At 44.6% G+C, this 14,994-nt stretch overlaps 2 protein-coding genes across 5 annotated transcripts in view; both read left to right on the top strand.

Moving 5' to 3' along the window:
- LOC138949637 (zinc finger protein 665-like) overlaps positions 1–14,994 on the top strand; it is a 52,925-nt gene that overhangs the window by 18,320 nt on the left and 19,611 nt on the right. The window contains exon 3 of one of the 4 annotated variants that reach the window (XR_011450375.1): positions 3,458–4,871. The exons of 2 other annotated variants lie outside the window; for them this stretch is intronic. Coding sequence is in view for 1 of the 2 variants with exons in the window: in XM_070321428.1 (XP_070177529.1) it covers positions 5,291–7,524 (2,234 nt within the window). In the remaining variant the exon portion in view is untranslated. Of the gene's footprint in view, positions 1–3,457; positions 4,872–5,290; positions 7,525–14,994 lie in introns of those variants that run through there. One more of the 4 variants, XM_070321428.1, reaches the window with a different exon arrangement.
- LOC138949656 (zinc finger protein 436-like) lies at positions 7,520–14,988 on the top strand. Its single transcript, XM_070321450.1, has 2 exons — positions 7,520–9,627; positions 12,719–14,988. The coding sequence occupies exon 1, from the start codon at positions 7,562–7,564 to the stop codon at positions 8,360–8,362; it is 801 nt and encodes a 266-aa protein (XP_070177551.1). The 5' UTR covers positions 7,520–7,561; the 3' UTR covers positions 8,363–9,627; positions 12,719–14,988.

The following is a 14,994-nucleotide window of genomic DNA, read 5'->3' as shown; positions in this document are numbered from 1 at the left end:
AGCATCTTGACCTTGCTTCAAGGTCAAGGTCGCAGGGGCCATAAATGTTGCCTAAAAAACAGCTATTTTTCACATTTTTCACATTTTCTCTGAAGTTTTTGAGATTCAATACCTCACCTATATATGATATATAGGGCAAAGTAAGCCCCATCGTTTGATACCAGTTTGGTTTACCTTGCTTCAAGGTCAAGGTCACAGGAGCTTTTCAAAGTTGGATTGTATACATATTTTGAAGTGACCTTGACCCTGAACTATGGAAGATAACTGTTTCAAACTTAAAAATTATGTGGGGCACATGTTATGCTTTCATCATGAGACACATTTGGTCACATATGATCAAGGTCAAGGTCACTTTGACCCTTATGAAATGTGACCAAAATAAGGTAGTGAACCACTAAAAGTGACCATATCTCATGGTAGAAAGAGCCAATAAGCACCATTGTACTTCCTATGTCTTGAATTAACAGCTTTGTGTTGCATGACCTTGGATGACCTTGACCTTGGGTCAAGGTCACATGTATTTTGGTAGGAAAAATGTGTAAAGCATGTGAGTCGTATGGGCTTTGCCCTTCTTGTTTAAATGATAATATACTGTTCAAAAAAAGAAACGCGTAGCTTGTAATATTTGGTTAATTTAGTTATATGGCTACAAGGATATCCACCAAACTGCAGAAAATGTTTATCTGGTCGTCGACCTTTCGTCCATTGCCACAAGTGAGCTCTGCACGTGACGCATGCGTTATCAGTGGCTACAATGTCAAAATTGCTCATTTGGCATGACCACTCGTCATGCTTCAGTGTAATCTCGTGAAACTTGGGGAATATTGAGCTCTCACCATGTCTTCCAAAACCCATAAAAGCGGATTGTTCGCCACAAAGAAATCAGACGACAATTCAGCGACGAAAGATGGCCCGATTGAGCAGAGAAGACCGCCAAATTGCATTGGGTCGTTTACAAGCAGGCCAAAGTCAAAGTGCAATCGCCAGGCACTTCCACGTGTCCCAGAGCACCATCAGTAGACTGTGGGTCAGGTTTCAAGCCACTGGCTCCGTTGCTGACTTGCCACGAGCGGGAAGACCAAGGGCGACAACTGCTGCTCAGGACCGCTTCATACGGCTCCGCCACCTCCGGAATCGTTTCCTGTCGGCCTCATCTTCTGTCCAGGCTCTCCCCGGGCCACACCAATTATCGGACCAGACCGTGCGGAACCGCCTGCATGAAGCTGGTTTGAGAGCTCGCAGACCTCACAGAGGAGCTGTCCTCACCCGCCGCCATCGCCAGAACCGAGTGCAGTGGGGCAACCAGCACCTTCGCTGGACCGTCCGGAATCACTGGAGACACGTGTGGTTCAGCGACAAGTCCTACTTCCTGGTCGGAGGAGGGTCTACCGGAGAGTAAACGAACGTTACGCGCCCAACTGTGTGGATGAGGCACCCGTTCATGGTGGTGGAGGCGTCATGGTGTGGGGGGCGATCAATACCGCTGGAAGGAGCACCCTGGTGCACGTCCAAGGGCGCATAACTGCCCAGCGATACGTGGAGGAAATTCTGCGCCCACACGCCCTTCCTCTTCTGGCTGACCAGGATGCCATATTCCAGCAGGACAACGCTCGCCCGCACACAGCACGACTCACCACCCAGTTCCTCACCGACCACCATGTCCAGGTGCTTCCCTGGCCATCCATGTCGCCAGACATGAACCCGATAGAACAACTCTGGGATGAATTGGACAGACGTGTGCGCAGGCGAGAAGAAGCGCCGGCAAATCACCGCGATCTATTGCAGGCACTTCAGGAGGAGTGGGACACCATCCCACAGCAAGATATCCGGCATCTGATCCAGTCCATGCCCAGAATGTGCCGGGCAGTTGTTGCTGCTCAAGGCAGTCACACCCCCTACTGACTTGACAGCCTCGGCACCCAATCGTATTGATTGACTGATTGATTTGAAGATGCAAATGAACTGTGTGTGCATTCAACTGTGTCCATACCAAATTTCAAACAAATAATCTAAATTTTGGATTTTCTGTTAATTTTTTCGAAAAATAAAACAAATTTGGCAAGTAGCAACTATGCGTTTCTTTTTTTGAACAGTATATAAACACCGCAGAAAATGGTGTAGATTAAAATTAAATCAAATTTACTTAGGCAATACCCGCTGCATCGCTGTTGTTTTTGCCCCTGTGTGTGGGCTGGTTTTCTTTCACTTTATTTACGATTCTCTTTGTTTCTGTGTGTCGTAATATATAGTCCGTAGACCGTTGTTTGGGCTGTTAAATCGTTTGTGACCTTTAGGTAGTCACCTTTCACCAGCTCTTGTCGCTTTACCTGCTGATTCCCCTACTTCCCTTATCTTCCTCAATCCTTGTTGTTCTCTCAGTGCACAGAGAGATAGACTGTAAGAGCTTTGTCCTCCCCTTTAGTGACTTTAACTTGTGAGCCCTTATAGTTTCCACCCTTGTTTGTTCTTATTAATCGTTTGGCATATATTTAATCTGTTTCCCTTTTTGCCTTTGTCAGTGTGTTTGTTGTTTCGTGTTTTTGATTTGAATTCTTCTCTTTCAAGATTATTAGGAAACGTTTGGCCTTTGCTAAGTAAGCCTTCAGCTTGCTTCCTTTGTTTTAGTTGTAAGTTTTTGGTCTAAGGGAAAGAACCGCTGTAAAGTTACTTTTTCTAATCCCGTAGGTTGTCTTTCTTGACCCGTGTGTTCGATTATGTTGTAGAAAGTCAGCGTGTCGTCAGTCCAGTTTTCACGTCATTATAAAACGTCACTGTTTTGTCGTCATATTCGTTTCGCCCTCAGCGGCTTTTGGTGCACGGTGACTCCGTGAAATAAAGTCACTTCGGCTTTTGTTTGGTTTTTGACGCCATATAGGGTATGTACGCGTTTACTTTAATGTTGATTATAAAGATTTGCATGTACCTTTGCTCTGTATCGTTCCTTAGCACCTGTTTTTGTCCAGAGCTGTATCCTTTGGTGTTCACTGTCTGTTATTCTCTCATTCTGTCTCCTTCTTTCTCTGTTCAGTATTTCTGTCTTTCTCATTTCTGCTTCCTTTTTTTTTGCAGTGATTGAGTGCTGTAACTCCGTTTATATTGCCTTTTGTTAAACGTAACTTAGAAATGTTTTGATATGTAACGTTTTCTACTTTTTCCATTGATTGACATACTTATAAGTAATCTTCTTTCGGTGTGCGGTCGTCTTTCGCGTTGGGGCCGTGTTTTTCTCGAGTTTCGTTACCTTTTAAAGTGTAACTGTGTTTATTAAGTCTAAATCTTCGTTTCTGTTTGATCCGCTAAAGTTGCGTTTTTGTAAGGTTGAAATTCATAGTAAAGTTTCTATTTTCTTAGTGTGACCGTGGCCTTGACGCGTTCGGCTTTCGCACGCGTTTGAATTTTACATTTGCCGTGACGACGTTTTTTATAGTCTAGTATCGCTTCTGTTGCACTTGTGCAGTTTTCACCGGACGCAGATCAAAAGAACTAAATAAAACGAGCCAAAGAAAAACATCTGTGTTCCGCGTTGTCCCTTAAGGCAGAACAAAAAGAGCCGCAGCTACAGCTGTAGTTATGCAAACATGATTCAAGTCAGTGTCTTTTCATGAACTAACGGTAACTAAGGTCAACTTTGCATCGTCCCAGCACCTCGAAACAGATATGGGTAGTCAATTGCACGGAGCTAAGAAATCATCATGTAAGGAAAACTGTAAAATACAGCAACTTAAACAACATTCTTGTGACCAAGTTGACTTTAATTAAAGAATCTTGATCAATTGATGATTGTCTTATTTCTTATCAGTGACTTCTTTCTTGTTCAGAAAGCTCTCTCTCTCTCTCTCTCTCTCTCTCTCTCTCTCTCTCTCTCTCTCTCTCTCTCTCTCTCTCTCTCTCTCTCTCTCTCTCTCTCTCTCTCTCTCTTGGGCGGTGACGTAGCTCAGTTGGTAGCGCGCTGGCTTTGTAGCCAGTTGGTCGCTATCAGCGTGGGTTCGATCCCCACGTTCGGAGAGAGATTTATTTCTCGTAGTCAACTTTGTGCAGACTCTCTTCGGTGTCCGAACGTACCCCTGTGTGCACACATGCGCACGAAAAAGATCCCACGTTCACAGCGAAAGTCTCAGGGCTTGGAAAACACTAAGACACGCAAGCATCATCTCTCGTCTCTGATTATCTTGATCGTATTTTGATACTTTGACGAGACAAACCCAATGCTGGTGTGTCGAAGAAGACAGCCACAGCGGGCTTGTTTAAATCAAAGTATCACACCATATCTTCAGCGTATTATATATAGACCAGTTGGTCTAAGAGGACGTTAAACCCTAATAGTCAGTCAGTCAGTCAGTCTCTCTCTCTCTCTCTCTCTCTCTCTCTCTCTCTCTCTCTCTCTCTCTCTCTCTCTTCCCGCAGTGGGGCACTGCGGTTATAAAATTAAAAGCCCCTCCTGTTTTTGGAACCGCAGGAGCTTTCTAGTTTGCTGTTAGGTAGATTTTTGGTTCCTCTTTCCTGTCATGCTCTCTTTTTCTTCATGAATTCTTTTCTTTTTTCTGCCTTCTTGCTCATTCACCTGTGTTTTTTCCAAAAATCTCTTCTCTTGCCGCTTGTCTCGCGATTCATGTATGGTTTGGTCTGTTAGTGTTTTGATGTAGGTCCAGCAGTAGATAGGTTAGGCCTATTTTAACATATTGGAGGCTGGTGATCTTCCAGTGGGTATTAATTTAGTTTTACTAGAGCCTGCTGGGACACAGGTGGTGGGTCGGTGCATTTGTAAACAGGAATCGCTTGACAAGTGGCCCCCTTCATCCCCCCCTTCCTCGTCCTGATATGGCTCTGCGTAGTCGGCTGGACGTTAAGCAACAAATAAACAAACAAACTCTCTCTCTCGATCTCTCTCCCCCTCTCTCTCCCTCTCTCTCTCTCTCCCTCCCTCTCTCTCTCTCCCTCTCTCTCTCTCTCTCTCTCTCTCTCTCTCTCTCTCTCTCTCTCTCTCTCTGAGTCAGTTACATACACACACACACGCGCACACACACACACACGCACATACGCACATACACACACACGCACACACACAAAGACCATGCCCCGCTGTGTTTTCTTTATGGTGCGGCTATGGTTGTGTTGCACGATATCGCTACTACTGTGGAAAGCGAAAGTAGGTTTTTACATTTTTCCACGTGGTGGCGCCACAGGGCTTCCTGATTCAATTTTCAGCGCCGTATGAAGCGTCTCTGTGTACTAGAGTACAGTCTCTGTAGATACTAATTTGCATCACCTATATCACTTTCATTCCTTTCAGTGCCGGACAGGGAGGTCAACACAGCTATCATGACTGCAGTGCAGTCATTGGTCGGAAAAGCTGCAGTCAACACAGCTACCATGCCTACAGTGCAGTCATTGGACGGAAAAGCTGCAGTTAATGGGCACAGCGATGCCTGGCTGAAACCAGAGATTCAGACACCAAACATACAGACTGCAGTCGACAATTGCAGTCATACTTGGGTGAAACAAGAAATACAGACACTAGAAACACAGACTGCAGTCAACACTCACAGTGATACTTGGCTGAAACAAGAGATACAGACACCAGAAACACGGACTGCAGTCGACACTCATAGTGATACCTGGCTGAAACAAGAGATACAGACACCAGAAAAACAGACTGCAGTCGACAATTTCAGCGATACTTGGCTGAAACAAGAGATACAGCTACCAGAAACACGGACTGCAGTCGACACTCATAGCAATACCTGGCTGAAACAAGAGATACAGACACAAGAAACACAAGCTGCAGTTGACTCTCATATTAGCAATACATGGCTGAACCAAGAGATACAGACACCAGAAACACAGACTGCAGTCGACACTCACAGCGATATCTGGCTAAACCAAGAGATACAGACACCAGAAACACAGACTGTAGTCGACACTCATAGCGGTACCTGGCTGAAACAAGAGATACAGACACCAGAAATACAGACTGCAGTCGACACTCATTGTGATACCTGGCTGAAACGAGGGAGATGGATAACAGAAACTCAAAGCATGGGTAGATTAGAACTAAATGAGAGACGTGAAACAGATCCAGTTCCAATGTCTGACACCACATTCCCGTGTTCAGGTCACAATAATCAGCAGGTTGTGATTACAACACATGCAGGGAAGAAAAAGCATGCATGCAATGAGTGTGGTGCCAGGTTTTTCAGGTCTTGTGATTTGAAGCGACACATGTTAACACATACAGGGGAGAAAAAGCATGCATGCAATGAGTGTGGTGCCAGGTTTTTACAGTCTGGTACTTTGAAGCAACACATGTTAACACATACAGGGGAGAAAAAGCATGCATGCAATGAGTGTGGTGCCAGGTTTTTCCAGTCTGGTAATTTGAAGCAACACATGTTAACACATACAGGGGAGAAAAAGCATGCATGCAATGAGTGTGGTGCCAGGTTTTTACGGTCTGGTGATTTGAAGCGACACATGTTAACTCATACAGGGGAGAAAAAGCATGCATGCAATGAGTGTGGTGCCAGGTTTTTATGGTCTGGTCATTTAAAACAACACATGTTAACACATACGGAAGAGAAAAAGTATGAGTGTACTGAGTGTGATGCTAGTTTCAAACTGTCTTCTTATTTGAAACACCACATGTTAACACATACAGGAGAGAAAAAGCATGCATGCAATGAGTGTGGTGCTGGGTTTTTACGGTCTTGTGATTTGAAGCGACACATGTTAACACATACAGGGGAGAAAAAGCATGCATGCAATGAGTGTGGTGCCAGGTTTTCACACTCTTTTTCTTTGAGGCAACACATGTTAACACATACGGGAAATAAAAAGCATGCATGCAATGAGTGTTGTGCCAGGTTTTTCAGATCTGATGATTTGAAGCGACACATGCTAACACATACAGGAGAGAAAAAGCATGCATGCAATGAGTGTGGTGCCAGGTTTTCACAGTCTGGTACTTTGAAGCAACACATGTTAACACATACAGGGGAGAAAAAGCATGCATGCAATGAGTGTGGTGCCAGGTTTATCCAGTCTGGTACTTTGAAGCAACACATGTTAGCACATACAGGGGAGAAAAAGCATGCATGCAATGAGTGTGGTGCCAGGTTTTTACGGTCTGGTGATTTGAAGCGACACATGTTAACTCATACAGGGGAGAAAAAGCATGCATGCAATGAGTGTGGTGCCAGGTTTTTACGGTCTGGTCATTTAAAACAACACATGTTAACACATACGGAAGAGAAAAAGTATGAGTGTACTGAGTGTGATGCTAGTTTCAAACTGTCTTCTTATTTGAAACACCACATGTTAACACATACAGGAGAGAAAAAGCATGCATGCAATGAGTGTGGTGCTGGGTTTTTACGGTCTCATAATTTGAGGCAACACATGTTAACACATACGGGGGAGAAAAAGCATGCATGCAATGAGTGCGGTGCCAGGTTTATCCAGTCTGGTTCTTTGAAGCAACACATGTTAAAACATACAGGGGAGAAAAAGCATGCATGCAATGAGTAGTGCCAGGTTTATCCAGTCTGGTTCTTTGAAGCAACACATGTTAAAACATACAGGGGAGAAAAAGCATGCATGCAATGAGTGTAGTGCCAGGTTTTTACGGTCTGGTTCTTTGAGGCAACACATGTTAACACATACAGGGGAGAAAAAGTATGAGTGTTCTGAGTGTGATGCTAGTTTCAAACGGTCTTTTTATTTGAAGCAACACATGTTAACGCATACAGGGGAGAAAAACCATGCATGCAATGTGTGCTGTGCCATGTTTTTACGGTCTAGTGATTTGAAGCAACACATGTTAATACATACCAGGGAGAAAACGCATGCATGCAATGAGTGTAGCGCCATGTTTTCACGGCCTGGTGATTTGAAGCAACACATGTTCAAACATACAAGGGAGAAAAAGCATGCATGCAATGAGTGTGGTGCCAGGTTTTTACGGTCTGGTCATTTAAAGCAACACATGTTAACACATACGGAAGAGAAAAAGTATGAGTGTACTGAGTGTGATGCTAGTTTCAAACTGTCTTCTTATTTGAAACAACACATGTTAACACATACAGGAGAGAAAAAGCATGCATGCAATGAGTGTGGTGCTAGGTTTTTACGGTCTGATAATTTGAAGCAACACATGTCAACACATACGGGAGAGAAAAAGTATAAGTGTACTGAGTGTGATGCCAGTTTCAAACTGTCTTCTTATTTGAAGCATCACATGGTAACACATACAGGGGAGAAAAAGCATGCATGCAATGAGTGTGGTGTTAGGTTTTTACGGTCTGGTCATTTGCAGCAACACATGTCAACACATACCGGAGAGAAAAAGTATGAGTGTGCTGTGTGATACTAGCTTCAAACTGTAGTCTTATTTGAAGCAACATATGTTAAAACATTCAGGAGAGAAAAACCATGCATGCAATGAGTGTGGTGCTAGGTTTTTACGGTCAGGTAATTTGAAGCGACATATGTTAACACATACAGGAGAGAATAAGCATTTCGGTACAGAGTGTAATGCCAGGTTTTAGAGAAGCATCGATGGGGTTGCTGTTTTCTGATTGGAGTCAAGCGACACATGTTTACACATACAGGGGAGAAAAAGCATGTATGCAGCGATTGTGGTGCGTCGGTACTCAAAGTTTGTTTGTTTGTATGCTTAACGCCCAGCCGACCACGAAGGGCCATATCAGGGCGGTGCTGCTTTGACATATAAGTGCGCCACACACAAGACAGAAGTCGCAGCACAGGCTTCATGTCTTACCCAGTCACATTAATCTGACACCGGACCAACCAATCCTAGCACTAACCCCATAATGCCAGACGCCAGGCGGAGCAGCCACTAGATTGCCAATTTTAAAGTCATAGGTATGACCCGGTTTTATGTAGTGCGTGTGTTTGTGATAATGTTTTACAGAGCAATGAGTTATTCATTGATTATGTGTGTGATTGCACGTTAAATAATGTTATGTTGTCGTAGTTTTTTGATTGTACAGCGCTTTGAGCAGGGTTAAACCCTGGATATATGCGCTATAGAAATATTATGCATTATTATTTTGGTGCTCACGACAACACCAGATTTTGATTGGATTTTGTTGAAGTCATCGCTGCGATATTGCTTTGAATATCACCGCATCTTGCAACAGTCAAAACATGTTAGACCGTGTGTGTGTGTGTGTGTGTAAGTGTGAGGTTTATGCGACTATTTGCATGCGCTGTGATTATAAGCGTCAGTGATGATGCTTATTGCTTCAAATGCTCATGTTATAAGTTAATCTAAGTAGTGTACTTAGGTTTGATTATATGCTTAATGATTGTGTACCCCCCGCGGGTTAGGGGGAGTCCCATAATTGGTTGGGACGAGAAAGAATTTGCCCGATGCTCCCCAGCATGTCGTAAGAGGCGACTAACGGATTCTGTTTCTCCTTTTACCCTTGTTAAGTGTTTCTTGTATAGACCGAGCCAGCGGGACTGTGGCCATGGGCAGCCTGGACCGAGCCAGCGAGACTGTGGCCATGGGCAGCCTGGACCGAGCCAGCGAGACTGGTGGGATGAGGGGGAGAGAGGCGAGACCGGATGTCCGCACTTCAGCGCCCACGAGCGGAACCGAGCCAGGTACACGTGAATTACTTGAGAGACTAAGATTTTTGACTCACATGCGAAGCAAAAGTGAGTCTATGTACTCACCCGAGTCGTCCGTCCGTCCGGACGTCCGTCCGTCCGTCTGGACGTCCGTCCGTCCGTCCGGAAAACTTTAACGTTGGATATTTCTTGGACACTATTCAGTCTATCAGTACCAAATTTGGCAAGATGGTGTATGATGACAAGGCCCCAAAATATACATAGCATCTTGACCTTGCTTCAAGGTCAAGGTCGCAGGGGCCATAAATGTTGCCTAAAAAACAGCTCTTTTTCATATTTTTCCCATTTTCTCTGAAGTTTTTGAGATTCAATACCTCACCTATATATGATATATAGGGCAAAGTAAGCCCCATCTTTTGATACCAGTTTGGTTTACCTTGCTTCAAGGTCAAGGTCACAGGAGCTCTTCAAAGTTGGATTGTATACATATTTTGAAGTGACCTTGATCCTGAACTATGGAAGATAACTGTTTCAAACTTAAAAATTATGTGGGGCACATGTTATGCTTTCATCATGAGACACATTTGGTCACATATGATCAAGGTCAAGGTCACTTTGACCCTTATGAAATGTGACCAAAATAAGGTAGTGAACCACTAAAAGTGACCATATCTCATGGTAGAAAGAGCCAATAAGCACCATTGTACTTCCTATGTCTTGAATTAACAGCTTTGTGTTGCATGACCTTGGATGACCTTGACCTTGGGTCAAGGTCACATGTATTTTGGTAGGAAAAATGTGTAAAGCATGTGAGTCGTATGGGCTTTGCCCTTCTTGTTAGAGGATGCTTTCGAGAACGGGGCGGGAGGACACAGGGGTCATAGAATGGACCACCTCTCTATAACAGTGGCACATGATGTCAGAAGAAAGATTGTGGAGGGGAAATCCATCGACCTGGCAATTCTCCTTGCCAAATCCTTTATGGACAGGCAAGAGGACAGGCAGACAGTAGCCTATGTCCTGGACGACCAGGGGCGCCTGGTCCCAAAGGGAGAAAAGAGGGGAAAAGGAGAAATGTCCCTGGAGCAGTGGACCAGTGCGTTCCACATATACATGTCAGTATACCTGGTGGCCCACCCTGAATGTTTGTAGGACATGCTGGCTTATGCGGAATTAATCAGAGGAGCGGCCCGGAATTTCCCGGGCAATGGCTGGTTGCTCTATGACCAGCAATTCCGCACAGTAAAGGAAGCAGACCCAACACGCCCGTGGGGAAACATCGACAACCAGCTGTGGTTGCAGCTGTTCTGTAAGTCAGCAAGTGTGACCTCATCCCTTGTTGGGTCACCTCCAGCTCAGTCTGCCCGAGGGGGTGACAGTGCAAAAAGAGGTGGGGGCGTGTGCCATTATTTCATTAGAAAAAGGGGATGCACTCGCGACAACTGCTCATACAAACACGCCTGTTCAAGCTGTGGTAGCTCCTCCGATGGAGAAGTCAGTTGTCGCAAGAAAGGGGAGGCTACCACCACATCAGCTAGCGGAGGGCAGTCCTTTCGGCCCAGAGCAAGGGTTATGTGAACGTGAGGTGGTCCACACCCCTCCAGCACAGGATCCTCTGGTTTCACTGGCGGCAACACCAATAAAAACTGAAGCACTGTATCGTTGGCTGGCGGAGTACGATAATGCCAAAGACGCACACCTTATGCGCTTAGGGTTTGCTGAAGATTTTAGGATTCCTTATACCGGGCCGAGGGTAGCCAGAGGGGCAGAAAATCATGGTTCCGCGCGTAAGCTTCCTGGTGTTGTTATGGACAAGCTGAAAGAAGAAGTAAAGTTAGGGAGGGTTGCAGGTCCATACGACCACAGACCTATGGATAACCTCATTGTATCACCCGCAGGCCTTGTGGAAAAAAGTACACCAGGGGAGTATCGGTTAAGTTTTGACCTGTCGCACCCGCATGGGGGATCGGTAAACAGCGGCATACCAACCGAATACAGTTCAGCAGAGTACACTCCCTTTGACGCGGTGACAAAAATGATGAGGCGGCTCGGTAAAGGGGCTCATCTGTTTAAAATTGATATCACGTCAGCTTTTCGCCTGCTGCCGCTTCACCCTGATGATTTCTGTTTGCTGGGTATGCAAGTAAAAGGGCAGTTTTACATTGATAAGGCGCTCCCTTTCGGTTGTTCCGTCTCCTGCGCTTTGTTTGAAAAGTTCAGTTCCTTTCTAGAGTGGTGTGGACATAAGGCTTCAGTTTCAAAAGATTTGATTCATTATTTGGATGACTGTTGTGGGGGAGGGGTGTCATACGTAGAGGCGCAGCAGGGATTTGAAAAAGTCTTGCGATTATTTGAGGACTTAGGGGTTCCGGTGGCGCCTGAAAAGTTGGTTGGGCCAACAACTTGCCTCAAGTATTCAGGGCTTATGGTAGACACCCAGAACATGGAGGTCAGAATCCCTCAAGACAAGTTGAACGAGCTAAAAGATAGCATTTGCGAGTTCATGTACAAGCGGAAGAAGGTAAAACTAAGAGAAATGCAATCGCTGATTGGTAAGCTTAACTTCGCATGCCGGGCAGTGGTGCCAGGGCGAGCCTTTTGTAGGCGCTTGATTGATGCCACAATGGGGGCACGCAAACCGTTCCATAGAATCCGAATAACAGAAGCCCTCAAGAATGACCTAGCCGTCTGGGGAAACTTCCTCCAACAGTACAACGGGGTGTCAGTTCTGCTGAGTGAGAATTGGGTTGACAACACATCGGTGCAGTTCTACACTGACGCCGCTGGAGCGGTGGGGTTTGGAGCTTATTTCCAAGTCCACTGGGCTTGTGGAGAATGGCCACCAGGACTAGCTGAAAATGGGGACATCACATTTAAAGAGTTGTTCCCAATAGTGGTGGCCGTTTTGCTGTGGGGCGAGCAGTTAAAGGACAAAAAGGTGCTGTTTCACTGCGACAACCAGGCAGTGGTACATATCCTCAATAAGCAGTCCTCACGATCCAAAGCCGCAATGGGGTTAGTGCGTATTTTTGTTTTAGCCTGTCTGGAGCGAAACATCCTGTTTAAGGCGAAGCATATTCCAGGGCGCAGCAACAACTTGGCTGATGCGTTGTCTCGTTTGCAGCTGGACAGGTTCAGATTATTGGCGCCAGAAGCAGATCTGAGAGCAACACCAGTACCCAACTACATCTGGCAGGTACTTCTGCAGAAATAAAAAGACTGGTGCGAAAATCCATGGCGCCATCTACCCATACTGCTTATGAACAAGGTGTACACCGGTTCGAGGCATTTAGAGACTCTCTTGGGCTACCCCAGAGCTGGCCCGCACCAGAATCGCATGTATTGCATTTTGCAGCGTCTCTGTCTTTACAACACTGTGCGCCAGCAACAGTTAGAACTTACTTAGCAGGTGAAGCTGTAAACACAAACTGAACGGTTGGGAGGACCCCACCGATAATCTTGTGCTTAAGAAATTGTTGCAGGGGTTGGCCAAGGAGGGCCAACGACAGGATAACAGGCTGCCCGTCACTTTTGATAGGTTAAAGCAGTTGATCAACATCTTGCCCAGCATATGTATGAATCAGTTTGAGGTAAACTTGTTTGCGGCAGCCTTCACTCTGGCATTCTTCGCGTTCCTGAGAGTCAGCGAGATCGTCGGCCAAGGGGATTCCGGGCGGGAAGGACTCAGGTTGTCGGACGTTCAGCTGGCACCACAGCTGTCTGTCAGAATACTAGGCTCAAAAACAGATCAGCTAGGGGTGGGTTCAGTGATACATTTGAAGACAGTAGGTAGTCATCACCAGGTGTGCCCGGTTAGGTGGATGAGAGCTTACTTAAGTGCGAGGCCAGCCGGAACAGGTCTTCTGTTTAAACATTTTAGTGGCGCGCCATTAACAAGGTACCAATTTCAGGCAGTTTTGAAAAAGTGTGCGGCCACCCTGGGCTGGCAAGTAAGCCGATTTTCTTCTCATTCGTTCCGTATTGGAGCTGCAACTACAGCTGTCATAGATGGTAGGACAATGGAGGAGGTAAAAACATTGGGAAGGTGGAAATCACAAGCCATACGGGTATACATAAGGGAATAACTTAGGGGATCCAGGGGCACAAGATGGAGGATTTTCACAGGTTTCGTCAATTGGTCAAGTTGTTAAAATCAGTTTGCAACAATAACAAATTTTCACCTGAAAGGGGGGGGAGGGGTAGGTTTGGCGTATAATAGAATAACTTTTCATTTTAATTTAATCTAGCTGTTGCTGTAACATAAGCAACGACAGCCGGTGCCTCGCCGCAGATGGTGTACACCTCAGCGAGTGGGGCAACAAACTCTTTGACAACTGGGCAAAAAAAGGAATAACACATGTCAATGACCTTTTAGAAAACAATTCCATTTTTGTCATTTCAAAATGTACAGAACTTAATTGGTACTTCACCAGAACTCTATTTACAGTACATTGTTGTTCACTCGGCGTTATCTCGTTATTTAAAGAACAATACGGATTATGTATATGCTGTTACTGAAGAATTTTCGAAATTGTATTTTAATGATAAAGTTATGTTAAAAGCTAGAGACTTTCGAAATTTTATGACAGATATGAAATATAGTCCACCCTGCTGTGTTCGATTTTGGCTGAACAAACTTGGTATTAATATTGAAGAAAAAGTTTGGCTCAATGCAAAAGAGACAACAACAGAAACCAGACTAAAAGAATTACAGTGGAAGATATTACACAATATATACCCAAGCAATATTCTTCTCTTAAAAATGGGACTCACAAACAATGATAAAATGTCCATATTGTATTGAACAAGTTGATTATATTGAACATTTCTTTTTCTATTGCAGTAAAATTCACCATTTGTGGAAGCATGTTGAAACATTGTTTTACGATCGATACAACATCAGATGTGCTGATTTGTGTGCGAGATAAGAATGGTTTGACACATGATATGTTTAAGTATCTTACCCATTTAATCTTGATTGGAAAAATGTGTATAAGTAAATTTAGATATGGGACACCCCTTGAAATATTATTTATCTTTCAAAGGGATTTAACCCTCAGGGGACTGGTATAAAACAAGTGTGAGTTTAAATTGAGTGTTTGAAATAATAATATTTAGAGACTGTTATTTACGGATAGAAATGTATGATAAGGAATAAATTTATGTTATGATTATTTTTATTTATTTACTTAAAGGCACAGTAAGCCTCCCGTAAACCATCACAGAGCTCCCCGAGCGTCTAAATACAGTACAAGCATACTTCCATTTGAACGCTCACCGAACGGGAACATCCTGGCTGCTTTCTGTCGAGCGTGAGACATTTTCAAAGAATTTATTTTCGTAGACTTGTTCGTTAACAACAACGGCGCCTCGTTTTTGCGCTAGACCTAACTTTTAAAA

This window comes from Littorina saxatilis, linkage group LG16 (assembly GCF_037325665.1).
Source record: "Littorina saxatilis isolate snail1 linkage group LG16, US_GU_Lsax_2.0, whole genome shotgun sequence".
Classification (NCBI taxonomy): Eukaryota; Metazoa; Mollusca; class Gastropoda; order Littorinimorpha; family Littorinidae; genus Littorina; species Littorina saxatilis.
Note: the sequence above shows the minus strand (reverse complement) of the source record. Positions and strands in the feature narration are given on the sequence as shown.

Coding starts and splice junctions, on each gene's coding strand:
- LOC138949656 (XM_070321450.1), top strand. CDS start 7,562: ATGTTAAAACATACAGGGGAGAAAAAGCATGCATGCAATGAGTGTAGT.